Source organism: Oncorhynchus keta, chromosome 34 (assembly GCF_023373465.1).
Source record: "Oncorhynchus keta strain PuntledgeMale-10-30-2019 chromosome 34, Oket_V2, whole genome shotgun sequence".
Taxonomy (NCBI): domain Eukaryota; kingdom Metazoa; phylum Chordata; class Actinopteri; order Salmoniformes; family Salmonidae; genus Oncorhynchus; species Oncorhynchus keta.
This window is the reverse complement of record NC_068454.1, coordinates 55,814,701-55,841,265: the sequence shown is the minus strand read 5'-3', so window position 1 is coordinate 55,841,265 and position 26,565 is coordinate 55,814,701. Positions and strand designations below refer to the sequence as shown.

The following is a 26,565-nucleotide window of genomic DNA, read 5'->3' as shown; positions in this document are numbered from 1 at the left end:
TGTAGGACATGTCAGTCACAGTGTTGACTTGTTATCAGTCACTGCAGAACAGTAGTTCCGATTTCACAGTCCGGGATCTAGTCTTGTTCACATTGGCATACAGTGGTGAACGTCTTGATGAGTTCGAGCAAACTTTGGTTTTGTTGACTTTGGCATAGACAGGGAACGGAATTTCCCCCTTTTCATCTTCCTCCTCCAGGTGGTTGCTGTAGTCTGCTGTATGTTGTTGAGAAGCCTGGTTGTCTGTAGTGGGCCATAGATTACAGACCTCTGTGGCCACAACGTCGTACACTACGGACCCAGTGTAGCTGCTGTGTCGTCGGACATTGCTCTTCTCCAGCTCAGGTAAGGGAGGCAACTGCCTCAAAGCCTTCTTCACCGGACTTGGGGTGTCCTGCCCTGGGAAAGACCCTGCACAGAGTGAAACATAAACAGTGAGCTGAGTGTGATGTGGGGAAACATGTCCAACTGCAAGTGTGATGAACAACTGACTCTAACCTCTGTGTTCTCTTTGGGACTGGGTTGACTTTCTTTTTGAGGATGCTGGTCCAATGATGTTCTTCCTTAGTTCTGAGGTTGTGACCTCAATTGAATCTGGAGGCTGCAATGAGCAATCATATAAGTACCAGTAGAGGGAGCCATTGGTTTCAGTTCAGTTTGATCATTCCATACATTTGAATTCCAGCTTTACATTAAATAAAAACTTATTTACTATTTTCTGGAGCAGGACATCCACAAACAACAGCAAATGGTCATGTAAATGAATTGGTAAGGTGAATGGGACATTATTTTGTACACTGACCCTTTCACCAGAGATCGGTCCCATTTCAGCCAATGACAACCTGGATGTCTTTCTAGTAATGGAAAATGCAGACAGGATATCAGCAATACCCAAATAAATGCTCATAAAGGGCCATAATACAGGAAGAAGTATTACCTTTTTGAACGGATCGCACATAATAACATTGATACTATGAGAAGCAGGAGAAGGGATAAAAGACACAGACTCCACTGCACTGGTGACAATAGTCTCCACACAATCTCCAGAACCATGGCATTGACTTCTTGACATGCACAGAAGAAGAAGAAAAAATAAGTTTCATTTTATGGCACGACAAATCGATCATAGAATGAGAGGCAGAGGGTGCTGCCTGGGTGAAAACAGGTGTACAAACATTTGGAATGTGGTCTTTGGATTATTCATGATCAAATGTTCATATTTGAAGAAATACCATGTCACTCTTCATTTTTTGGTGCAAGTTAATGCCTTTATGATCTTGTCATGTCCACAAGCATAATTAAAAGCACATACGTACGTGTTTTGGCTACTATGCCTTCTTCAGTGTGTAGAAGAAGCCTCCGTACCAAGCTTTGCCAAGGGTTAAATAACACATTCAGAATTTCTCTAAGAAAGAAGTTGAACATTCATAGAATGGGCGCTTACCCTTAGATGCCTGTCTCCAGCTTGTGAACGGAACACTTTGCCTGACCAAGACAAACCACCAGCTGTAATAAATAGAAGCTGCAAAGAAGTTTGGGGAAATCCATCACTACCTCTTTGGTTGTTATGTTAATTGCACAAGCAGCAAGGTTCGCCTGTGACTTCCACAAAGCCGAGTTCTTTGCTTCTCTATTTCAAAAAGTCAATACTCGAAAGCAGCTTCCTCTCCTCATCTGCACTGATCTGATATCATAGTGTAGATACAACAGTGAGCACTAGTGAATGTCTACAGGTGCTTTCCACCTCGAGACAATTGTCCATTTATTTATTTTTTATATTTTTATATCACCTTTATTTAACCAGGTAGGCCAGTTGAGAACAAGTTCTCATTTACAACTGCGACCTGGCCAAGATAAAGCAAAGCAGCGCGACACAAACAACACAGAGTTACACATGAGATAAGCAAACGTACAGTCAATAACCACTGGACCAGTCCATGCAACTGGACAAGTCTCACTGACATGCAGTAATATCATGATTGAGAGTAATGAAAGACCATGTACATATGTATCAGGATATATGTATCTATTATTTTATTAATTATTTCAGGATAAATGTATTATTAATTCATTATTTTGTCCCACAGGCCCCACTCCTTCATACATCTCACCAGGAAAACAGTGCTGAATGTCACTGGCAATCTCATATTAGGTTAATAAATCGAAAAATACAGACATGGAAAAAAGTATCCAATTTTCATACTTGAGTAAAAGTATACCTTAATAGAAAATCACTCAAGTAAAAAGTAAAAGTCACACAGTAAAATACTACTTGAGTAAAAGTCAGAGTATTTGGTTTTAAATATACTTAAGTATCAAAAGTAAATGCAGTTGCTAAAATATACTTAAGTTTCAAATGTATAAATAATGTCAAATTCCTTATATTAACCAAACCAGATGTACAATGTTCATGATTTCTTTAATTTATGGATAGACAGGGGCACTCAAACACTTAGATTAGACATCATTTACAAATCAAGCATTTGTGTTTAGCAAGTCCACCAGATTTGAGGCATTCGGGATAATCAAGGATGTTTTTCAGTCCTGCGAAGCATTTAAAATGTAACGTAAATGTATGGAGTAAAAATTATATAATTTTCTTTAGAAATGTAGTGAAGTAAAAGTTGTCAAAAATATAAATAGTAAAGTACAGATATCCCCCAAAAATACTTAAGTAGTACTTTAAAGTATGTTTTACTTAAATACTTTACACCACTGGAAAAAAAGAAAAAACGTTCTAAGGAACTTTGCAACTTTTTCATTTGTCTAATTGACCTGTCACTCAACAGTACAGTCGCGCAACGGAAGAAAAACAGCGGTGCAATTCACAGAGCGGTGTACTCATAATTCTCTTCCTAAAATTAATATCCAAAGGTTAGTTCACGTCAGCTAGTTCACGTAAGGGTAGTGGGAGGGTTCAGTCAGTTGATAAACCAATGTAAGTAAGCAGTGACAGTCAACACTTGTACATTTTTACCAAAAATATTTCATATGAAGCGCTCTTGTTACAGTTTGACTTCCATTGGTAAGGAGTAGCTAAAGTGCTAGATAGAGAACTAGAGCATTGAGAATTCCCTGTTCCTTGAATAAATCATCTCACGTTAGCTCAGCTAGCTAGCTACTGTAGCTGAGCAGGCGCTGTCGTTATCTGGAAACTTGGACAAAGATTGGGAACGATTTCGAGTTGAATGCCAGACGACACAGGTACCAGGCTTTTTTTAGGGAATGTCAGAAATATCTGCGGTGACGGAGCTGTATGTCTGTCTTTTTGGGAGGCCAACCCAGCCTGCTGTCACTACGTATACGGCTTGTTATTATTGGTAGCTAGCATCCCAGCAGCTAATCCAGCTAGCTACGGTTAACGTTATTTGGCTAATGTAAACATCACCAGTCGCAATGGCTAGTATTAGGAAGGAATTGTGTGTACATGGTTATCTGAAGACCACCACTTGGCTAGCAGAGATATAACCAGTTGTTGTTCTAGTTAGCTAACAGTTATGTTTCAGTATTTAAACCTCAAACACTTAGGAACCCCTCTTCAATTTAGGTGTACATTACTCCAGTGTCCATTGACTGATGTACCTAGTAGAGAAACAAACATCTCTGTTTACATATTAATCCTATCTAAGTAAGCTTGTTCTTTGTGCGATGTCAGTTCTGTTCTATTTCTCAAATTGCAGCCCATTCCTAGAGACTGCAGATGCTATCTGACCTTTGACCCTTGGACCCTGCACCTCTAGTCCGTGCTCTATGACTTGCTGTGAGGCCATGTCTGCTGTGAACATCACCAGAGACATCTTGCACAGGCAGATCAGGGTGGGTCCAATGTTTTAAGACCTTGTTTTTATGAAATACTGTACTCTTTTACCCAAACAAACTGCCCATGCTAACAACCCTGAAATGCAATCTGCATTGCAATCTATTCAACAATAAACACTAGTATTCACCAAAAATGCTTTATTTATGTCGGACAGAGTGAGACAGGAGATTTTGGAGAGAGACAGGTGATGATTTGCCTTAATGTCTGTAGGACAAGAGAGCATTGGGCTTCCAAAGGCAGTATCATGTCACAGACCCCTTCATCAATAGACTTGGACTGGAGGCAGAGTTGCAGGTGATATATATATATATGTGTGTGTGTGTGTGTGTGTGTGTGTGTGTGTGTGTGTGTGTGCACATACAGCATTAACGTCTTTGCCAATCTGACAGCCCGTATCTGTTATGTCAACAGGGCCACACTGGGTGTGTGAACTGCCTGGAATGGAACGAACGGGGAGAGTAAGTCCTGAGCTGAAAGCAGGGTTCTATTTAATGACCGTATTTACCACTTCTACATTTTATGTTGGCCTATCTGTAATATTTATTCTTGTTCTATTCAGTCTGCTGGCATCGGGCTCAGATGACCAACATTGCATCATCTGGGACCCCTTCAAACACAAGAAGCTCACCACTATGCACACAGGGCATGCAGCAAACATCTTCTCTGTGAAGGTAAAAACAGAAACTGCTTGATGGGAAAGTCTGTGTGTGGAGAAATGAAGCTTCTTTCTTATAGTTTCTTATTTTATCCTCTTGTTTTTCCCGTCCCCCTCTTTCAGTTTCTCCCTCACTCAGGTGACCGTATCCTTGTGACGGGTGCAGCGGACACCAAGGTTCACGTACATGACGTGTCTGTCAAGGAGACCATCCACATGTTCTCCGACCACACCAACCGCGTCAAGCGCATCGCTACAGCCCCCATGTGGCCTAACATCTTCTGGAGTGCTGCGGAGGATGGCATCATCAGGTCAGAGCCCCAGTAGCTAGCTAACCATTGGAGCATCCTTGTTGCATCCAAAGATGTTCATTGGTTAAGGTGACACTGCGTCAGATACATTGTCAGATGCATCATGTTATTTCTACTAGCTTGTAGTAGAATATCGAAGGTGAAAAGATGACGTGAAACAGTAAGATTGGAATGGAAGTGTTATGCCATGAGCCCCTTTCTTACCTCAAGCTGTATTCCCTATCAGTTCCTTGGCTCTCCCAGGGACTTCTTCCCTGGGTCTCTGTGGCCACATGCCTCCAGCAGTACTTCCATCACACACCCTGTCTTGGAGGTTATTGTATCTCCAGAGAATACCCTTTAACTACCCTTCGAAGCTCAGGTGTGCAGTGGATATTGTGGGCTACTGCAGATGCATGGTTGGCTTCAGGCGATGGTTCTCATAGCTCAGCTCAGACCCAGGAAGTTAGTATCCTTCTCTCGCTATAGTACGTCACTGCCTGACTGCCGCCGCTGCTTATGACTCAAAGGGCCAATGTTTCAATAGTGGCTTGTGTTTTTGTTTTTTGACTAACCCAACCAGTCGTCTACAACCTCAAAATATGGCTCCCACGTACATAGTATAGTAGTTAGTTGTTTATTTTTGAGCAAGCTGGCTATGGACACAAATTGCAGTTTTAATTCAACCTTGCCATTAAACCTTGCCAAAAAGTCTAGTATTTGATTAGAATTCAAAACAATATTTTAAAGAGCTATGTTCTGACTCTCTGGAGAGGATTGATGTCCTCATGATGTGCTTTCTTCTACTATTTTAGGCAATATGACCTGAGGGAGAGCAGTAAGCGTTCAGAAGTGCTCATCGACCTGACGGAATACTGTGGTCAGCTGGTGGAGGCCAAGTGTTTGGCTGTCAACCCGCAAAATAATAACTACCTAGCAGTGGGGGCCAACGGGCCCTTTGTACGCCTCTATGACATGCGCATGATCCACAACCACAGGTGTGTAGTAGTCGGGCTCGAATCCTAACTTGAGATTGACGCTTGTGGCTCATTTTTCCATTGGCGTCAATACATAATTTACCTGAAAGTCCAAGACATCTCAAATCTGAAGTTAGGATTTCGCTCTCACTGCTTGACTGTCAAATTTCAGTGTTTAATTGAATAGTTTTTAATTTTGTATCACATAAGGAATATGCATGACTGCTGGATAGAACGTCCAATATGTCTCCCTACTGCTCAGTTGGTAGAGCATGGCGCTTGTAACGCCAGGGTAGTGGGTTCGATTCCCGGGACCACCCATACGTAGAATGTATGCACACATGACTGTAAGTCGCTTTGGATAAAAGCGTCTGCCAAATGGCATATATTACTCTGGGCTATCATAAGTCATACCAATGTTATTTTCTCAGCTTTGAGTGTTTTTGGTAATCATTTATGTTTCTCTCCTCCACTCCCATTCACAGGAAGTCTGCGAGTCAGAGCACATCGGCAGGAGTGCACACATTCTGCGACAGGCAGAAGCCCATCCCAGACGGAGCGGGGCAGTATTATGTCGCAGGTGTGTGTGTGTGATCGTATGGTTTGGCTTATTGCACAAAATGTATTAATAAGAAACAGCTGTGAACATTTTCTATGAAGCCCATACAGTATCTACAATGTATTATAATAAACAGTAAAAACACACATGGACAATATGTGCGTTTATAACGCAGTCATTTACAATATGTGGAACTAAACTAGTGGGACAGGTAAGGTGATTCTGTATGCCTCTCACCCAACTTCTTCTCCTTGTTTCCGTTGCCTCAGGGCACCTGCCAGTGAAGCTCCCTGACTACAATAACCGCCTGAGGGTCCTAGTGGCCACCTATGTCACCTTCAGCCCCGATGGCACCGAGCTGCTAGTTAACATGGGAGGGGAACAGGTAAAGGCGGCTTTAGAAGTTAAACTCTTATTTTAGGTCAAACCTCCAGGTCAGCCCACTAGGCAAAAAAAAAATCAATCTCTTTCTCAGATTGTCAGGTTTGAATTCCAACAAGCATACTACTTTAACTCTCAAACCAAATCATTAAAGTTGATGATTACCTGTGGTTGGTTCAAAAGGGTAACTTTGCCAGGAATGTGTTTTCTCTTGTCTGCAGGTGTATCTATTTGACTTGACGTTCAAACAGAAGCCGTACACCTATCTGCTTCCCAAAAAGTGTCAATCAACAGGTATTATGATTATGGAAATCGCCCAAAGCTTACTACAGTATTTTGTCATTAAAATGACATTTACAGTATGTATTATTTATGACCAATGAGTTATATGGAGGAGGGTAGTTGCTTGCTAAAAGTCTGCCCATAGTTTATATATAGATCTGGGCATTAAATATTGCAGCAGCAATGTACATTGTCTATGTGACAAATTACTCTCTCAGAGGGTGACATCAACCACCAAGGTCATTATCAATCACTTGACAATAACCCATGTGATGAAATGCATTTTTGAAAAATGTTCCTGACAGTGCAGTTACTTTCACTTTTCGGCAAACGTTCTTTACTGTGCTGCAGTACAACTTTGTAATGCCCAGAACTGTATGGGGTGATATCCCAACAGATGTTCAGAATGGAAAGACAACCAACGGTGTGTCAAATGGAATTCACTTGCCAGCCAGCCGACTTCGATTTGCAGAAAGCAAAGTCTTCTCTGGGTAACTGTTTTTCTCATGTTTGATTTTAATCGTTCATTTTCACCCACATATTACATTTGGCAACAGCCTAGCCCTAATGTATTTCTAGAAACACTACGCTATGGGGAGTGACATCCCTAGTTTCTCTCTCATCACTCTCTCATCGTGTCGTCCTCTCACCTTTCTTCCCTAGTTCTGGTGAGCTGCCGCCTCACTTGGAGCGGATAAAGCAGCAGGCAAACGATGCGTTTGCGCGGCAGCAGTGGACTCAGGCCATCCAGTTCTACAGTCTGGGCATCCACGAGGCCAGCCACAACGCCATGCTGTACGGGAACCGCGCCGCCGCCTACATGAAGCGCAAGTGGTAGGCATCTAGTTAACCCCTAGCCTCATTTACTCTCCTTCTGTGTTTCTCCTATTACAGAAAATGGTAATGTTCAGTAGGGCATACTGTAGCAAAATGTTTTGGAGCTAAAAAGAAAACATTGGAGTTCAGGTATAACGTCCTTGTTTCATTGCGTTTAAAACAGTTTACCACTATGGTGGTACACGTGTGTGTGACTGTGTGGTATATACGGTTGTGTGTGTGATGTGTTCTCTCTCTCCCCAAGGGACGGTGACCACTATGATGCACTGAGGGATTGTCTGAAGGCCCTGTCCCTCAACCCTGGGCACCTGAAGGCCCACTTCCGGCTGGCGCGCTGCCTCTTTGAGCTGAAGTACGTGGCCGAGGCTCTGGAGTGCCTGGATGACTTCAAGGGCAAGTTCCCCGAGCAAGCCCACAGCAGCGCCTGCGACGCCCTGGATAAGGATATCAAGGCCGCCCTCTTTTCCAAGATGGACTCTGGTGAGAAGGGTTTAATGGTGATGTTGGGTAATCGTTTGTTTCCCCCCAAAAAAATAAAGTGTGGTTTTTGGCTGACTTTTCCGTCACCTTTCCACGTTGACTTACAATGTGTTTTTTTACATGTTGATTCAATTCAAAATACCTTATATATTCCACAAGGGCGATTATGCAAATGAATACCGTGTTAATTAGTGTATGGATTTGATATCATTCATTGTTTGTTTAATTATTTTATTTATTTATTTCCATGTCATGTCTGTTTTGCAGCTGAGGACAAAAAGGGCAACAGCTCAATCCGCTTCCACACGTTCAACAGGAAGGAGTCCATCCCGGAAGACGAGGTCGTCTTGAGAGAGCGCAGCTACGACTACAAACACCGCTACTGTGGTCATTGCAACACTACCACAGACATCAAGGAGGCCAACTTCTTTGGCAGGTCAGTGGAGCATTTTAGACACGGATAACTTATACATTCTAAAAACACTGTTAATATTAGTTGTTGACCTGTAAGGGAAAAGTAAAAAGCATGAGCTGACGTACACATTTCTTTTTTGTCGAGGTGCTGACTAAACGTATAGTCAACCCTGAAGAAGACACTGCATTCTGTAACGTTGGTTATGTTTCCCCGTTCCATTTTTGGGAGAGTACAGTGCTTTCAGGAAAGTATTCAGACGCCTTTACTTTTTCACATTTTGTTACGTTACAGCCTTATTCTAAAATGAATTAAATTGTTTGTTTTTTCAGCAATCTACACACAATACCCCATAATGACAAAGCAAAAACAGGTTTTTGGAAATGTTCTTGTTTCTCATGGTCTAAGGGCTTTAGATGCCTTTTGGCAAGCGGGCTGTCATGTGCCTTTTACTGAAGAGTGGCTTCCATCTGGCCACTCTACCATAAAGGCCTGATTGGTGGAGTGCTGCAGAGATGGTTGTCCTTCTGGAATTTTCTCCCACCTCCACAGATGAACTCTGGAGCTCTGTCACAGTGACCACTGGGTTCTTGGTCACCTCCCTGACCAAGGCCCTTTACCCCTGATTGCTCAGTTTGGCTGGGCGGCCAGCTCGAGGAAGAGTCTTGGTGGTTCCAAACTTCTTCCATTTAAGAATGATAGAGGGCACTGTGTTCTTGGACCTTCAATGCTGCAGAAATGTTTTGGTACCTTTCCCCAGATCTGTGCCTCGACACAATCCTTTCTTGGATCTCTACGGACAATTCCTTTGACTTCATGGCTTGGTTTTTGCTCTGACATGCACTGTCAACTGTGGGACCTTATATAGACGTGTGTGCCTTTCCAAATCATGTTCAATCAATTGAATGTACCACAGGTGTACTCCAAGTTGTAGAAGCATCTAAATGATGATCAATGGAAACAGGATGCACCTAACCTCAATTTCGAGTCTCATAGCAAAGGGTCTGAATACTTATGTAAATAAGGTATTTCGCTTTGTCTTTATGGGGTATTGTGTGTAGATTGAGGATGATTTATTTAATCCATTTTAGAATAAGGCTGTAACGTAACAAAATAAGGGAAAGGGGTCTGAATACTTTCGAATGCACTGTATATACACCACTGTTCAAAGGTTTGGGGTCACTAAGAAATGTCCTTGTTTTTTAAAGAAAAGCACTTTTTTTGTCCATTTAAAATAACATAAAATTGATCAGAAATACAGTGTAGACATTGTTAATGTTGAAAATGACTATTGTAGCTGGAAACGGCAGATTTTTAATGTAATATCTACATAGGTGTACAGAGGCCCATTATCAGCAACCATCACTCCAGTTTTCCAATGGCACTTTGTGTTAGCTAATCCAAGTTTATCATTTTAAGAGGCTAATTGATCATTAGAAAACCCTTTTGCAATTGTTAGCACAGCTGAAAAAGTTGTGCTGATTTAAAGAAGGAATAAAACTGGCCTTCTTTAGACTTGTTGAGTATCTGGAGAATCAGCATTTGTGGGTTTGATTACATGCTCAAAATGGCCAGAAACAATAACTTTCTTCTGAAACTGGCTCTAACTAGAATAGAAAGAGGAGTGGGAGGCCCCGGTGCATAACTGGGCAAGAGGACAAGTACATTAGTGCCTAGTTTGAGAAATAGACGCCTCACAAGTCCTCAACTGGCAGCTTCATTAAATAGTACCCGCAAAACACCAGTCTCAACGTCAACAGTGAAGAGGTGACTCCGGGATGCTGGCCTTCTAGGCAGAGTTGCAAAGAAAAATCCATATCTCAGACTGGCCAATAAAAATATTTATTGGCCAGATGGACAAAAGAACAGACACTGGACAGAGGAAGATTGGACAGAAGAATCTAAGTTTGAGGTGTTCGGATTACAAAGAAGAATATTCATGAGACGCAGAAAAACTAAAAGATGCTGGACTATGACCCAAACCGCAGCTCCAAACTATGCAAGAACGATTTAGGTAAGAAGCAGTCAGCTGGTATTCTGTCTATAATGGAGTGACCGGATCTGAACCCTATTGGGCTGTTGTGGGAGCAGCTTGACCGTATGGTATGTAAGAAGTGCCAATCCAACTTGTGGGAGGTGCTTCAGGAAGCATGGGGTGAAATCTCTTCAGATTACCTCAACAAATGTACAACTAGAATGCCAAAGGTCTGCAAGGCTGTAACTGCTGCAAATGGATTCTTTGACGAAAGCTCAATTTGAAGGACACAATTATTATTTCATTTAAAAAAATATATTTATAACCTTGTCACCGTCTTGACTATATTTCCTATTCATTTTGGAACTCATTTCATGTTTTTGTGGAAAACAAGGACATTTCGAAGTGACCCCAAACTTTTTTTGTAAGCGTGTAGTAATTTATTTTTTAGATGTTTGAAGAAAAAAACATGATGTTCTGTAGAAACGTCGGTGCCTCCTGAAGAACTTCATGAGCAGTTCATAAGGTGTCAAATTGGGGTAGTTGACATAAGAGTGAAAGAATGCTCATGTACTGCTTATGTTTTGATTATGAATGCGTTATGACATCCTTATTTAAGTACCCTTCAAATGAAATGTTACGGAAATGTCTCTGCCACCTGTGTGCAGTATCAAACAAGGTCTAATAGTTGCTTCTCTCACTCTCATTCTCTCTGTCTCACAAACATATAAACGCAACATGTAGAGTGTTGGTCATATGTTTCATGAGCTGAAATGAAAGATCCCAGAAATGTTCCATACGCACAAAAAGCGTATTTCTCAACAACCAAAAATTGCACAAATGTATTTACATCCCTGAGTGAGCATTTCTCCTTTGCCAAGAAAGTCCATCCATCTGACAGGTGTGGCATATCAAGAAGCTGATTAAACCGCATGATCATTACACAAGTGCACCTTGTGCTGGGGGCAACAAAAGACCACTCTAAAATGTGAAGTTTTGTCAACCAACACAATGCCACAGATGTCAAAAGTTGAGGGAGCGTGCAATTGGCATACTGACTGCAGTAATGTCCACCAGAGCTGTTGCCAGATAATTTAAATGTTCATTTCTCTACCATAAGCCACCTCCATTTTTTATAATTTGGCAGTACGTCCAACTGGCCTCACAACTGCAGACCATGTGTATGGTGTCATGTGGGCAAGCGGTTTGCTGATGTCAACGTTGTGAACAAAGTTCCCCATAGGGTGGCAGGGTCATGGTATGGGCAGGCTTAAGCAACGGATAACGAATACAGTTGCATTTTATCTATGGCAATTTGAATGCACAGATCTTGATGAGATCTTGAGGCTCATTGTCGTGCCATTCATCCGCCGCCATCACCTCATGTTTCAGCATGATAACGCACGTCGCAAGGATCTGTACACAATTACTGAAAATGTCCCAGTTCTTCCATGGCCTGCATACTCACCAGACATGTCACCCATTGAGCATGTTTGGGATGCTCTGGATCGACGTGTACAACAGTGTTTCAGTTCCTACCAATATTCAGCAACTTCTCAAAGCCATTGAGGAGGAGTGGGACAATATTCCACAGGCCACAATCAACAGCCTGATCAACTCCACATGAAGGAGATGTCGCGCTGCATGAGGCATCCGGTCACACCAGATACGGACTGGTTTTCTGATCCACACCCCTACTTAAAAAAAAAAAAAAGTTGTGACCAACATATGTATTCCCAGTCATTTGAAATCTATAGATTAGGGCCTAATGAATTTATTTCAATTGACTGATTTTCCTTATGTGAACTGTAACTCAGTAAAATCTTTTGAAATGGTTGCGTTTTATATTTTTGTTCAGTGTATGTATAATCCCCCACCCACAGTAAAGGCCAGTACATTGTGAGCGGCTCCGACGATGGCTCCTTTTTCATCTGGGAGAAGGAGACTGCTAACCTGGTGCGGATCCTCCAGGGGGACGAGTCCATAGTCAACTGCCTGCAGCCTCACCCCAGTTACTGCTTCCTGGCTACCAGCGGCATCGACCCTGTGGTGCGGCTCTGGAACCCCAGGCCAGAGGTCATTAACAACATTATTCAAATGTCTTCATTTTCCCCACGAGCAAACTTCTTTTGTGTGGAATAGTAGGCTAGATACAGCAAGAAACAGGATGTAAAAACACACCTCAGCACCAAGGACACTATACATAGAGTTGATGCATTTTAAAAAGCAATCCATTCAATCACCGACATGATTGATTCTTTGATTGAATGTTTGATTGATGATTAAAAAATGTTTACTGCCAATACATGCATTAAAAACTATCAAGGATTACGCAATAAATAAACAATTGTACATCTGATTATTGGATTGTCACAATTGAGGCTGCACTATGACCTATCCTTTCCTATGGCCTCCTTTGTAATAGTCAGATGTAAAAAAAAAAGAATAATAATAATAATAAGAAGGGAAAAAAAGTCTGACTTTACAAAACACCAGAAGTTAACCCTTTTTTTTAACCTTTCTGTCTCTCTATCCTTTTCCCCTCTGTCATCCAGACGGAGAGTGAGAGTGGGAACGGTCGCGTGGTGGAGGACATGGAGGGCGCCGCTGCAGCCAACCAGCGGCGTATGAATGCTGACCCCCTGGAGGTCATGCTGCTCAACATGGGCTACCGCATCACGGGCCTCAGTGGCCGTGGGCCAGAGGGCTCAGACGATGAGGACAGCTCAGATGGCCAGGTGCAGTGCCGGCCCAGCTAGACTAGCAGGTCCAACACCACATACAGTATGGAGGCAGCAGGATGCAAGGCACTCCTCTCCTACCCCCTCCCAAACCCTGAGGCTGTCTGTGTGTGTGTACGTCTGTGTGTGTGTCTGTGAGGAGGGGGAAAAAGCACCATAGATATTCCGTTTGTCAATGTTTCATTTGCCCCTCTAAAACGAAAGCAACATCGAGTGAATGTCATGTCACAGCTCTGCACTATGCACTGCCCTCCTCCACCACATCCCGAGGCAGGATTGGAGGAAACCAGTTTGGCGAGGGGATTCCACGGGGGTGACGACAACGACCTTTCACCCCTTTTAAGAACACCAACAACATTGGTGTTGGGCCTATACACTAAAGAAGAGAGTACTCCATCACTCCCTAATCTCTCACTATGAGCTAAGAGTCAACCACTTCTAAACCCTCCCCAAGAGGAAGTGCGTTGGAGGGAAACACTACAAGCAGAAGCCCCAGGCCTCTGGTAGTGTAGCCTGCAGACGGCTCAGAGGTTAGAGGTCAAAGCGAGGCCCCAATAGTCAGTGTCCTCATTGGAGGATGAGACTTGAGGCCACAGGAAGTTGCTTTGTTTCATCTCTAGTGGGCTTTTCAATTGGAGTATAAGAGGTCACTCTCAGCCCCTCTCCAGCTCTGAAAGTCTCTACCTAAAGTTTTTGATTTACAGTCCTTTTTTTAAAGTTGTTGGAATATTGGTCAACAGGAACAGAGCAGAAGAAGTCTTGACTTTAAGTGTTAGAAGTCTAGAAGTGTTTCTCCAACTCAACTTAAATGTGTTGTTAGGATTGTGCGTTTCTTTTAAACTCGGTCTGGCAACAACAAAAAAAGTTTATCTTCATTTGTTAAAAGTTTTAAGAGTAAATAATGGCCAAGGATCCATGTTGCATTTGCTTTCTCTATTGAAGTTCTTCTTGTCGCTCTATATGCCTATTTTATTGACAGGTATGCAAAATGTTTCCCTTTTACTTTTATTATGTAGGTTAAGACAAAGCTGTCAAACTGAAGCAGTAGCTCCGCACATTTTCTCCAACACTTAGACATTTGCTCCTCTGTCATTTGTTGATAACGATGTAGAGCCGGAAGGGTTGTGGGGTTTAGTTTAAGGGGTTTGATTTAATTGATAGTCAGGTGTTGATTGGTCAGAATCTGTCGAACTTTGTTGTCCTAAGGTTGCACAATTCTGGTAATTTCCAGAAAATTCCCAGTTTTTACGAGATATCCCGGTTGGCAGATAACCAGGATCCGGATGGAATAAGCATGAAATCATGAATCTTCCAACCAGTATTTCTGGAAAACCAGGGAATTATGGGAAAGTGATGCTCTGAACAGAGAGAGGGAAAGTGATGAAGAGAGAAGGGTATTTCACTATCCTAGGGCAATACCACCAGTCCTAATAACACTCATGCATGGCATAGAGACAATTTCGTAGACGCAATCCATTTGGTGGCTTTTGGGGTTCAGGATCCCTATACAAGCACTTTCAGCTTTCCCCAGAACATTTTGGGGCAAAGAATGGAATAGGGATTTTTCCCTTCCTGTAGCTTTGGACCCAGCATGAGTCCTCTGCTGCAGTTGGAGTTTTACTTATGAGATTTTGTCTAAAGTTAACATTGTAAATGGCAAATTTAGACAATGAGCCTCTTGGTCCTCTAGCCGACCAGCAAAACACCAGCTCACTGATGACGTGGGTTCAAAGAAAACCTAAGGATGGAGTCCTCTAACACTAGGCTTCCATGTGTAATTTCTTTTGTTAAAAAATAATTTAAGAAATGTTTTATGTTTATTTTTCTTTGGGAAAAATCCCACGACAAAGTTTGCTGCAAGAGAAAAATAAAAGAGGTCTAATGTTGTTGAACCACTTGTCTTGAGTTTGTTTCACTTCCGACATGTATTTAACCAGGGTAATGATGATTTGGATTGTATTACTAATGTTTTCCACCTGCACACTGTTCCAGGTGCATAAATAGGCTACACACAGGCTACACACAGGTCCACAACTACCCATTCCGCAGTAAAAATACTTTAAAGTACTAATTAAGTAGTTGTTTGGGTTATCTGTACTTTACTATTTTGCCAATTTTTACTTCACTACATTCATAAAAATAATGTACTTTTTACTCCAAACATTTTCCCTGATTCCCAAAACTAGTATTTTCATTTTGACAGGAAAATGGTCCAATTCACTTAAAAGTGAGCATCTCTGGTCATCCCTACTGCCTCTGATCTGGTGGCCTCACTAAGCACAAATGCTTAATTTGTCAATTATGTCTGAGTGTTGAAGTGTGCCCCTGGCTATCTGTCAATAAAACAATAACACAGTTCTGTCTGGTTTGCTTAAAATAAGACATGTTAAATGGTTTATACTTTTACTTTTGATACTTAAGTACATTTTAGATATTCCATTGACTTTCAATACCTATGTATATTTAAAACCAAATACTTTGACTTTTACTGAAGTAGTATAGTACTGGGTGACTTTCACTTGTCATTTTATATTAAGGAATATTTCCTTTTACTCAAGTATGACAAGATGCACATTGTGCTGGGGACAATAAAAGGCCACTCCAGAATGTGCAGTTTTGTCACACAACACGATGCCACAAATATCGAACATTTTAAGGGAGTGTGCAATTGGCATGCAGACAAAAGGAATATCCACCAGAGCTGTTGCCATGGAATTGAATCTTCATTTCGCTACCATAAATTACCTCCCAACGTCGTTTTAGAACATTTGGCAGGATGTCGAACCGGCCTCAACCGCAGACCACGTTTAATTAACCATGCCAGCCCAGGACCACCACATTCGGCTTCTTAACATTGGACCTTTGAGAAGTAGTTTTTTGCAAAAAAAAAAAGGCTATTTTCCAATTTTAATGGAAATCCAATTTACGTAATTTTTGCCGAGAAATTATTTGATATTGATTTAAAAACGTCTGCATTTGGCATTTAATTCATATCCAGGCTGGCTTTGTAATATTTGGTGCGTGACTGCTTTGCAGACGGCCTGGAACGCGGCCGCCATTTTTGAGCTGTGCGTTTAGAAGCCATAGGCTTACGTCAGAGTGCCAAATTACTGATGGCGCAGGAGGCGGACATAATGATTAATTATCACGGCGGATTCGAAAAATTAGACCGGAAAAACAGCCGTTATCCTTATTGTATCGTTTGGACACCTATTCCAATACTGTCGTGAGTAGCCACTTTTCCGATTGTTTCCTTTTGTTCTCACCATCTGAAATGGAGACACTATTTACGTGACAGATCATGTTGATAGCCTACATGACCAGTGATGTTTATCACATCGTTTTAGCTTGCATTATAGCTAGTAAATTTCCAAATACTATGTGGGCTGGAATTAAAACGCCCATACTGTTAGATGCCTTATAATATACGCGCACTCTTTATTCCCAGGACCCCCCAATACAGTGCTGTACCTCTTTTGTTCAGGTGGTTGCTCCCCTTCATTGGTCACATGGGGATCTGTACTTCTGCAGGCGTGATAAGAGACTTCGCTGGATCGTACTTAGTGTCTGTGAGTATATGCAGATCATGCATTATGACAGTAGGCCTACAGCTTTATGTGCATAAGCCTAATATTATTGGACCATCTGTTTCGTGATAGTTCCTCAAGATTTCCCATCTTTCCTTTCAGGAAGATAATATGGCCTTTGGAAGACCAACAAAGTAAGTTGGCTTTGTTCATTCAATGCTTGGAGCTAGGCCTGGCGTATTGTGCTCAAAATTGACATGCAGGCATTGCGGTTATGTGGTAAGGTATCTGCAGCATTGCTTGTCTCTTAACAGGTACTGGAAGCTTGATATTGATAAGGTGTGTGGCACTGGCTCAGCTGCCTGGGACAAAGCAGTGCACGATGCATCGGAGGAGTACAAATGCAGGCCGGTATGAACATCGACAGTGTCATAATAAGACAGACGACAGACAGGAAGGTCTAGTAGTGGAATTGTATTTATTTTATAGGTTCTAATGAACATCTTCAGGTTCATATTCATAAGGCATATTGCAAAGGGTAAATATGTACATGTTTTGTACAGTTATTGTAAAGGCCCATTGGAGCGATAGTGACAAAAATGCCTAGAGTTAGACTTGACTAGCCTTCTTCCTCTGTCTCTTGTAGCACAACCTCTGCTGTGATAACTGCCACTCCCACGTGGCCCGGGCCCTCAACCTCATGCGCTACGACAACAGAACGTCCTGGAACATGGTCAACCTATGCCTGCAGACCCTTATCCATGGCAGCCATGTCAGGTGAGTTACCATGCAATCATGCAATGAAGAGGTACTCTACTTTATGTCACAGAGTATGCTCATTCCTGTCCTAACCAAGGCGTGAACACGGAACCTTCTGTACGACAATACTTGCCACTCACAAAGCATCATTCTGACTGACCAATCACTCTGTGTGTGTGAGTTTCCTCTGGATCATTTGACTAACTGGTGTGGAAGTAGAATCAGACATGCTTCTGAAATGGGCAGAATCAAACTATGCAACACCGGTCTGTATTGCAAAACAGCATCCCCGAGTCTGAACAAGCAAGCATGCAGCTGGCAGCTGGCAACGCTCTGCAGGAGGGACAGAGGTGCTCCAGACACGGGGAAACATATGCGGTTGAGAAACCCCCTCATTATTCTCCCCCGACCCACATAGGGAGCTGGCGTCACTGCTTTGTCCGAGGGCGCCACGTCCTTCAACAGTGGGGCAGCGTGTAATTCATCATTGCCAGATGTGGCCCCTGCATCACCACATCAACTCTCTGCTGGGGCTCCCACTGCTGGATCGGGGGGGCAGGGGTGGAGGACAGGGTAGAGGACGGGGAGGGAGGGAGTGAGGGGTAAACCTCTGGGAGATAAGAGAGTTGGTCTGCCCTCAGTGCCCTGTGTAAATTACCCTGGCTTCGGGGAAATTTAACTGGCTGCACATCCTTACCTGTCCCTGTATACTGCCCTACAAAAGGCAAAGGCGACCCTCAAGCATTTTTCCCGCCATAAAGTAAGGACTGTTTCATCACATTGAATATTTTTATCTAAATGAAAAAATATGACTGTGTAGATTCTACAATCTAAATGTGTTTATCCAACACTCTTTGTTGTTTTTCTGTTTGACTTTGAATGGTCATTTATTTGATATTAGGTCAAATCAGGGGTCATGGTTGAATGCATAAAAAATTACGTCAGAATAAGATACTACATCAGTGCATTATCACTTATCTACCTACAACATATTTGTCTGGACAACAAATAAAAGTTTAAAGACATTTTTCTCAGTTTCTCTGCTCTTTGTATGGCAGAGTGGGTAACTACAGTCAACATGGTGGAACAAAGCCCAAGTGCAGTAACTTCAGTTACTGCTTATTTTACTTGGATTTTGTAGTTACTGCAAACTTCTAACTCAAACTTTCTATGAAACAGAACATAATTGGTCCAGGTCACTTTGTCACAAGATAAAACAGATACTACAAAGCCTGATTTCAGTCTTAACTCAATTTTGACCAAAACAAAGTGTAGTTCCTGCGTTTTGCCTTTGTAGGGCATTATAGATTAAATGTCTTAGAGTATGTGTTTTTGACCGACGGCTGAAGATTTAATGACTGTCATTACTACTCTCACTGTGCTTTCTCTCTCTCTCTGTCCTTCCCTAGCTGTGTGTCGTTCCTCAAGACCTGGCTGCCCTTCCTCATGCTGACTGGAGCCCTCGTAACCGTCATCCTAACACTCAACCTGCACTGACCACGCGAGGGAGATGGAGGAGCAGAGAGATAATACAAGGGCTTTTCCTGCTCAGTTGTAATCATGAAAGTGAATGAAGGGGAATGTTCCGATGGGACACTTCTTTGTGCAGTACTAATATCCACACTCTCCGACATCCATCAGAAAGGGTCTCATGAGGGCAGTTATGTCCAGCTGTTCTGGCTTGTTTTGAAGTACCTTTTACTCGATAACAGAAAGGAATGTCGTATAAATGAATGTTTGGCTTGGGATAGTCATAACCACAAATAACTGTTATAGCGTCTGCTAAATGACAAGAATTTGAACGTAAATATATTGTTTATGGTCATAAATTCATACTGGTCTCTTTTACTGAACCCCATTTAACCAGTATAATAACAACTCAACATCATTTTGCTTTGTAATTGTTTACTGCATTTTATCAGACAGTATTTGCTCATGCAATACTGTAAGTTTTCTGAAGCAACATGCTCAGGAATGTTAATATACTGTACAGTAGTACATAATCATGACCAAGCATTTGATAGAATTACAGTAATTATGGGCAATAGGCTATACCATACAGGCTAGTAAAGTAAAAACAAATTGTAGTTGTCATGCTTTGTAAACAACAGGTGTAGACTAACAGTGAAGTGCTTCCCATCAATGCAGAGAGAAATAAAATAAAGGTAATAATAAATACACAGAGTAACGCTAACCTTTCTATATATACATGGGGTAGCAGTACAGAGTCGATGTGCAGGGGTACGAGGTAATTGAGGTAGATATGTACATATAACTAGGAATAAAGTGACTAGGCAACAGGCTAGATAATAAACAGTTGTAGCAGCATATGTGATGAGGCAAAAAGGGTCAATGCAGATGGTTAACCAAATAACTACCCAGACTATTTAGCTAAACTATTAAACAGTCTTATGGCTTGGGGGTAGAAGCTGTTCAGGGTCCTGTTGGTTCCAGACTTGATGCATCGGTACCGCTTGCCTTATGGTAGCAGAGAGAACAGTCTATGACTTGGATGGCTGGAGTCTTTAACTGCCTGTTATTGAGGGCGGTACGTAGCCTCGAGGTTAGAGCGTTGGGTTTCGAATATCGGATCCACAAGGTGAAAAACAAATCTGTCGCTGTGCCTTTGAGCAAGTCACTTAACCCTAATTGCTCCAGGGGCGCTGGACAATGGCGACCCTGTCCGTGACCCCCACTCACTGCGGGTGTCTCAGGGGAGTTAACATTTTTATTTATTTATTTATATTACACACTTGTGTGTAGCAGGACAAATATATGCACCGCCCAAATTATTATATGTAACGGGCAATGCGCACTACCCTCTGTTTTGTGTTGTTATTTATTGGAACAAATATAAATACATGTATGCATAGACTACATAATATGCATAGACTACTTGTTTATTGTTTATAAACTGTTAAATATCACACAAAAGACACCACAGAGGTCGACTTCTGTGTACCGTAGTATAATATTATTAGCGTCTGTGCCTTTAAAATACGTTCACTGTTATTCCTCTCCTTGATTCTGCGCCGGTATTTAAACTCAAGCTAACAATTCGCCGGTCCTGTTGATCAGCAGATGAAACATCCTTCTCACTCAATGCAGACACAAACCATTGGGGTTTCTTTCGGCACCATCTAAAGAAAGGCTAACACCTCATACCGGAATCTGAGGTTTTTTTACGCCTTGATGTGCATGATACGGCGTAATATGACTCACCATCATCACCTTCTGCATATTCTGGTATTTATCAGTTTATAACTTTTATGTTGAGTTATGCATAATTTGGTGATTATTGTACTTTTTGGTGCGCTACTCTGTGCGCTCCACCAGTGCTTGGAATGCCCATCAGGCTGCCGATGCTTTGCTGACACGCGCACAGTGAAATGCGTCTCCAAGGACCTTCGAGCCATACCACAAGATATTCCAGGATACACAAGGAATGTGATCATCACAGGAAATAATATATTCAGAATTGGATCAGAGACGTTTCAAGAACTGAAAAATGTCACCACCATCATTTTGAGCAACAATGGGTGAGTAAATATTCTCATCAAAGATAATTGTTTTCTGAAGCGTCACTACAGACCCGGGTTCAATCCCGGGCTGTGTCACAGCCGGCCTTGACCGGGAGTACCATGAGGCGGCGCACAATTGGCCCAGCATCATCCGGGGTAGGGGAGGGTTTGGCCCGGCTGGGATGTCCTTGTCCCATCGCGCTCTAGTGACAGGTCTGGCGTCAGCATGCTGACTCTGGTCGCCAGTTGTACAGTGTTTCCGCCGACACATTGGTGCGGCTGGTTTCCGGCTTAAGCGAGCAGTGTGTCAAGAAGCAGTGCGGCTTGGCAGGGTCGTGTTTTGGGGGACGCATGGCTCTCGACCTTCGCCTCTCCTGAGTCCGTACGGGAGTTGCAGCGATGGGACAAGACTGTAACTACCAATTGGATATCACAAAATTGGGGAGAAAAAGCGGTAGAAAAAATATATATAAATAAAATAAAGGGTATTGTATTCTTGCCGTTGCAGAGATTCAACATTTTCAACGATTGAGACATATGCATTTGTATTTACTTGCCTATACATTTCTGAAGCTTTGAGTTAAGATTCTAAACTACAACAAAATTATTTTTCCATGTTCTCCTGAATGTCTTCACTCCAATTTATTAAATATTTAGATACCTCTATTTGAGCATGACAACAATTCCGCAAACATTACTTCTAAGTCCAATAATCGGTTTGGGGACTGTAAACATGGACCATCTGTCTTCCCAGGATCACACAGGTTGCGTCCCACAGCTTCTCTACCCTTTCTTACCTGCGCTACCTGGACATGAGCTGCAACCATCTGGCTCTCATCCACCCTGAAGCCCTCAACATCCCAGGGAGTCCTCTAAAGGAGCTCAACCTCAGCCGCTCCCTGTATAACTACACCTCACTGACTGATCTCACCACCGCACTGCGCTGGGGAGGCCTAGGAGGGCTGCTTAGCCTAGACCTCTCTGGGAACTGCCTGGTCTTCCTACCCCCAGGGATGTTCTCCCACCTCCCCGGCCTGCAGCACCTCCTCCTGGGTAACAACTCCCTAGCATCAGTCTACAACGGCACCTTCTTTGGCCTGCGCCGCCTGGAGCTGCTCGACCTGACCAGCAACTCTTTCAGGGTGTTCGGAAGCGATGCTCTGGGGGAGCTTGAGAGGCTGGTGCAAGCCCCCCGCATCCTGCTGAGCCACAACCCCTATGTCTGCACATGTGAGATCCAAGACTTTGCCGTGTGGCTCAAGAGCTCCCGGGCTCAGGTGGGGGATGCAGAAGCCCTGACCTGCGCCTCACCCTGGGAGTTTCAGGACAGGCCCCTGCAAGGGCTCGGGGTCCAAGTTATCGGATGCCATGTCACTTCACCACCTCTGGTCGGAATCAGAGACGAGGTGGGCGACCTCTCCCTGCAGACCTCCTACGTCCTCCTGGGTCTGGTGCTGGGCTTTGTGGGCATGGTCTTCCTCTTTGTGCTCTACCTCAACCGGCAAGGTATTAAAAAGTGGGTGGTGGAGACGCGAGATGCCTGCCATGATGTGTTGGAGGGGTATCAACACCGCTATGAGATCGATACTGACCCACGCCGGGAATACCTCTCAAAAGACGTCAGAGTCGAAGAGAAGCCACCGACAAACGGTAGTTTTGGACAGGCTCACTCAGATAACCGCTTATCACAGCTACCCACTGACACCTGTTTAGTTCAGATCTCCTCAGACACACAGGTCAAGCCAGGCTCCATCTCGGTGGATATGTGATTCCACATTCCCTGGAATGGAACTGGACTGGAGTGAACTTGCATTCAGGGTTGGGTAGGTTACGTTCTAAAGGTAATCTGTTACAGTTTAGTTACCTGTCCAAAATTGTAAGTCAGTCATGTAACTTTTGGATTACCCAAACTCAGTAATGTAATCGGATTACTTTCCCCTTATTAGAAGTAGACAAAAAAGGATCAACACACACATGTGGTCTCTGACTTGTGGTCTGTGACACTCGCTCAGGTGGAACAAACTTAAACCTGTGCTTTTATCAATGCTGAATTAAATGTAATTGAGAAAACAGAAAACATCCTTTCTGAATTTGAAAGTAATCCAAGAAGTAATAATCTAGTTTTTGTTCTCTGTAATCTGATTACAATATTTGTTTGCTGGTAACACTGATTACAAGTACATTTTTGAAAAATCAGATGACATATAATCAGTTTCTGCCCAACCCTGCTCACATTTGTGAGGGACTTATCTGTGTCATGCATTTCTGTACAATGTGTTGAATATAATTACATCACGAATGTAAGCATAAAACTGCAGAACAGTTATGCTATTTAATGGAGAGCCTATTTTAAGTGTGAACAGCCGGGCTCATTGTACCTGCATAGCCTTGATACCTCTTTTACTGTGGCCACAATTTTACTGACTTGCATAGATTTAACCAAGTTGCCATCTGTCTTTGGTGTTGTATGTATTATTTTAGTATACTTTGTGGGTCTTATTGACATATCTAGATGGAACCAAAGCAATATTGCCTATCTGAAGGGTCTTGACTGCAAAACTAACCTTGAATGTCTACTCTTTTGGGAAGATTGAATGATTCCACACTGCACGAAGTCATCTTTTCGTCCTTAACTGACTTTGTAACCAGACGTGACAGGGCAAGAAAGAAAGGGCACATATTTCCAGAGTGCAGAAGTGACATGGTATTGAAGTGATGAAGCAGGATCTCGTGTGGTGCATAAACTCATGTGCATAATTTACCCGTGTTAAGTAAGATAATTTAAATGAAACAATTGTAAAACCCCTTTGTGCTGCTCAATAAACCATTTTTTCCAAAATGTTATCCAAATCACATTTGCAGTAAGTTTCCATTTACTCTTAAATTAACTTTACAAATCTACAGGAAACTCTTGGGAATGACACTTCTCCCGTTGCCCCCCTTCTGTTACTAAGTGTAGTGCTAGTGTGATTCTCCTGCTTATCGCAGATGGGGGGGAAAAGGGAGGTGATTAAGTGTGTCTGTAGGGGGAAAATGGAACAAGATGATGGATGCTAAACAGTTGCACCTGCTGGCTCTGCAGGCAGTGTTGCATCTCTATCCTGTGTGCGACTTTATTTGCAGGACTTTCTACCTAATGATCGCTATTGATCAAAGCAGCACTGACAGTAGATATTCATCCCCACCACAATGCAACTGGCTCTGGTCTGTGTGAGTTTATCTATTCAGTAAGCATATTTGAGTGATCTTATGATATAGCACTGAATGATATCTGATATGTTGTTGTAGTAACGTAAAGTGCAAATCGTTTTACAGATCTTTTTTTCCCCCAAGGATGTTGAGTCCATCTTAGTCATTTATTAAGTGGTATCTTCAGCTAAAATTACACATGCGCAGTCATCCCAAGGCAGGTGACGTATTGCACTGATACACTAGTCTCACAGGCCTCAGCCGCTGTCAAAATGATGGAGGTGTACGGAGGACGTGGTGCGCACATGCAGAATTTCTAAAACACCTGGAAACGCTGGCTATCATTAATAACCCCAGCATGGTCTTACATGCACTCTACTGAAGACAGTAAATGGGCTGGGATTCACCATGCACTGAGTAAGGTCAAAGCCAGTCCTCTGATTACATGCTCATGGAGCAGAAGAGGCAGCGCATTCCTCCCGGCTCACTCATTATTTGTTGGAAGAGAGGGGCATAACCTACAGAAAGTCAGCACAAAACAAAGGAGAGGAGATATAAGGTTCGTATGCTCGAAACAAACGTGACCTGGAAGCATTTCAATGGTATTAAGTGACTGATGAGCCCATGTTTTGCTCTATGCTTTTTGAATTGAAAACAGAAATCTATGACAGACACTGAATGTGATAGAAACCGTTCCTTTTCACCATTTTACCAAGGAATAAGATCGCCTCACCACACCAACAACATTTGCCAGGCAGCTGTTTGACACCAGCAAGCTCCACTCTCATCAGTTATTTAATGCAGTAAAGTGAAAAGTATACAAAAGTTAATGCTACTTTTAGGCTGAGGCATTGCTATTATTGTGTGACTCGCTCCTATAGTGGGTTTATGCCAGGGTTTAAAAGAAAAATTAACTCTTCAGGAAACCAACCAATTTGGGTCAAATGTATGAGGGTGCCCTCTACTGGTATGAGTCTACTGTGTCTCTGTTGGACATGACCATATAATTAGATCACTAATTCTATGGACATAACTAACAAAGGGATGACATGTTGCCTTCTGTCAAACCATAGGCCACTTAATGGCAGCACCACAACAACCCAACTCCAAGAGTCCAATCAAACAAGAGGAACATCACAAATCATCTGAGGGGGGACTTTGACGTTTGCCTCCGAAATGAAGTTTGTCAGTATTGTTTTTTTATTTACAGATTTCTAGGCAGTTTGTGATACCCTGGTGCCACCCTTGATCCTGAAGCAATGGGCCAGCACCCCTCCTATCAACATAGACACACAGCCAGCTCTGAGAAATATCTACAAACACTGGACAATGACACAGGCCACCATCGGATAAAGATCTCGCCATACCATCAAAGATGCTTATACACCCAGGTTTGGAGCCATGTTTGGAGAACCTCTTACCCGACTAACTGAGCTTGGGAGTGGGGAGAGTGCAGGATCGAGCAGAGCTGTCTGGAGGAAGAAGGTTGGAGAGGCCAATGGGAGTGTTGAAAGAAGGAAGGAGGCTGAAAGATGTGTATTTTGGGCCTCTCTGCTCACACATTTGGACAGATCTTCTGCGTGTTGGGTGGCATAGGCCTGACCAGCTTCAGATGGCTTCTACTGGTACAGTGATGTGAAGGGCACTGGGGGTATGAGTAAGTCTTTGAAAGGCTATAAGATAGCACAATACTTAGGTAGCAACCCACTGGAGACACACTGGTTGAATCAACATTGTTTCTACTTCATTTCAATTAAATTCTGTTGAACCAACATTAAATTGACATGTGAGCCCAGTGGAAGGGCAACAAGATGAATGAAAAACTGCACTTTGTATATAGTTTTGTTTCCAACCAAGACTTAAGCCATGTGTTTTTCTTCACTTCCTCAGATATTGGACGTGTCAGAGTTTGATGGACAGGAGAAGCAGAATAGAGTTGAGTGGGAAGTCAAACCAGCATCAACCTCCCATTGCTCCATAAAGAGGGGCCCCACAAATAAGGGGAGTCACTCACCAACCTACTGATGATTGAAAAGCCTTAGATATCGAGGGTCAGAATTTCAAGACCTTTTATACTAGATAGTATTTTATCTAGATTACCAATATGGGGCATCATTCATTCTGATTTGACATTTTTTAATACGACTTTTGATAATAAAA

The 26,565-nt window shown here is 42.6% G+C and overlaps 3 protein-coding genes across 7 annotated transcripts; all 3 read left to right on the top strand.

Annotated features, from left to right (window-relative positions):
• The first annotated feature begins 201 nt into the window (after positions 1 to 201).
• On the top strand, positions 202 to 15,301 carry LOC118367312 (WD and tetratricopeptide repeats protein 1-like). Of its 4 annotated transcripts, none has more exons than XM_035750639.2 (16): positions 202 to 345; positions 3,681 to 3,816; positions 4,031 to 4,114; positions 4,232 to 4,278; positions 4,380 to 4,491; positions 4,599 to 4,786; positions 5,581 to 5,763; positions 6,228 to 6,322; positions 6,571 to 6,686; positions 6,904 to 6,976; positions 7,362 to 7,455; positions 7,628 to 7,798; positions 8,046 to 8,281; positions 8,549 to 8,717; positions 12,552 to 12,744; positions 13,224 to 15,301. In XM_035750639.2, the coding sequence occupies exons 2-16, from the start codon at positions 3,751 to 3,753 to the stop codon at positions 13,425 to 13,427; spliced, it is 2,031 nt and encodes a 676-aa protein (XP_035606532.1). In that variant the 5' UTR covers positions 202 to 345; positions 3,681 to 3,750; the 3' UTR covers positions 13,428 to 15,301. The 4 variants fall into 4 exon arrangements, with proteins under 4 accessions (XP_035606532.1, XP_035606534.1, XP_035606533.1 ...); XM_035750641.2 differs by lacking the exon at positions 202 to 345 and adding an exon at positions 2,697 to 2,874; XM_035750640.2 differs by lacking the exon at positions 202 to 345 and adding an exon at positions 2,891 to 2,938.
• Positions 15,302 to 16,246: 945 nt separating this feature from the next.
• On the top strand, positions 16,247 to 19,528 carry LOC118367310 (transmembrane protein 222-like). Of its 2 annotated transcripts, none has more exons than XM_035750635.2 (6): positions 16,247 to 16,635; positions 16,894 to 16,978; positions 17,099 to 17,130; positions 17,251 to 17,347; positions 17,583 to 17,713; positions 19,105 to 19,528. In XM_035750635.2, exons 1-6 carry the CDS (start codon positions 16,523 to 16,525, stop codon positions 19,190 to 19,192), a joined length of 546 nt encoding a protein of 181 aa, XP_035606528.1. In that variant the 5' UTR covers positions 16,247 to 16,522; the 3' UTR covers positions 19,193 to 19,528. The 2 variants fall into 2 exon arrangements, with proteins under 2 accessions (XP_035606528.1, XP_035606527.1); XM_035750634.2 differs by having other exon boundaries at positions 16,286 to 16,635; positions 16,858 to 16,978.
• A 498-nt stretch (positions 19,529 to 20,026) lies between these two features.
• LOC118366527 (trophoblast glycoprotein-like) lies at positions 20,027 to 24,045 on the top strand. Its single transcript, XM_035749145.2, has 2 exons — positions 20,027 to 21,234; positions 21,971 to 24,045. Exons 1-2 carry the CDS (start codon positions 20,975 to 20,977, stop codon positions 22,983 to 22,985), a joined length of 1,275 nt encoding a protein of 424 aa, XP_035605038.2. The 5' UTR covers positions 20,027 to 20,974; the 3' UTR covers positions 22,986 to 24,045.
• Positions 24,046 to 26,565: the final 2,520 nt, after the last annotated feature.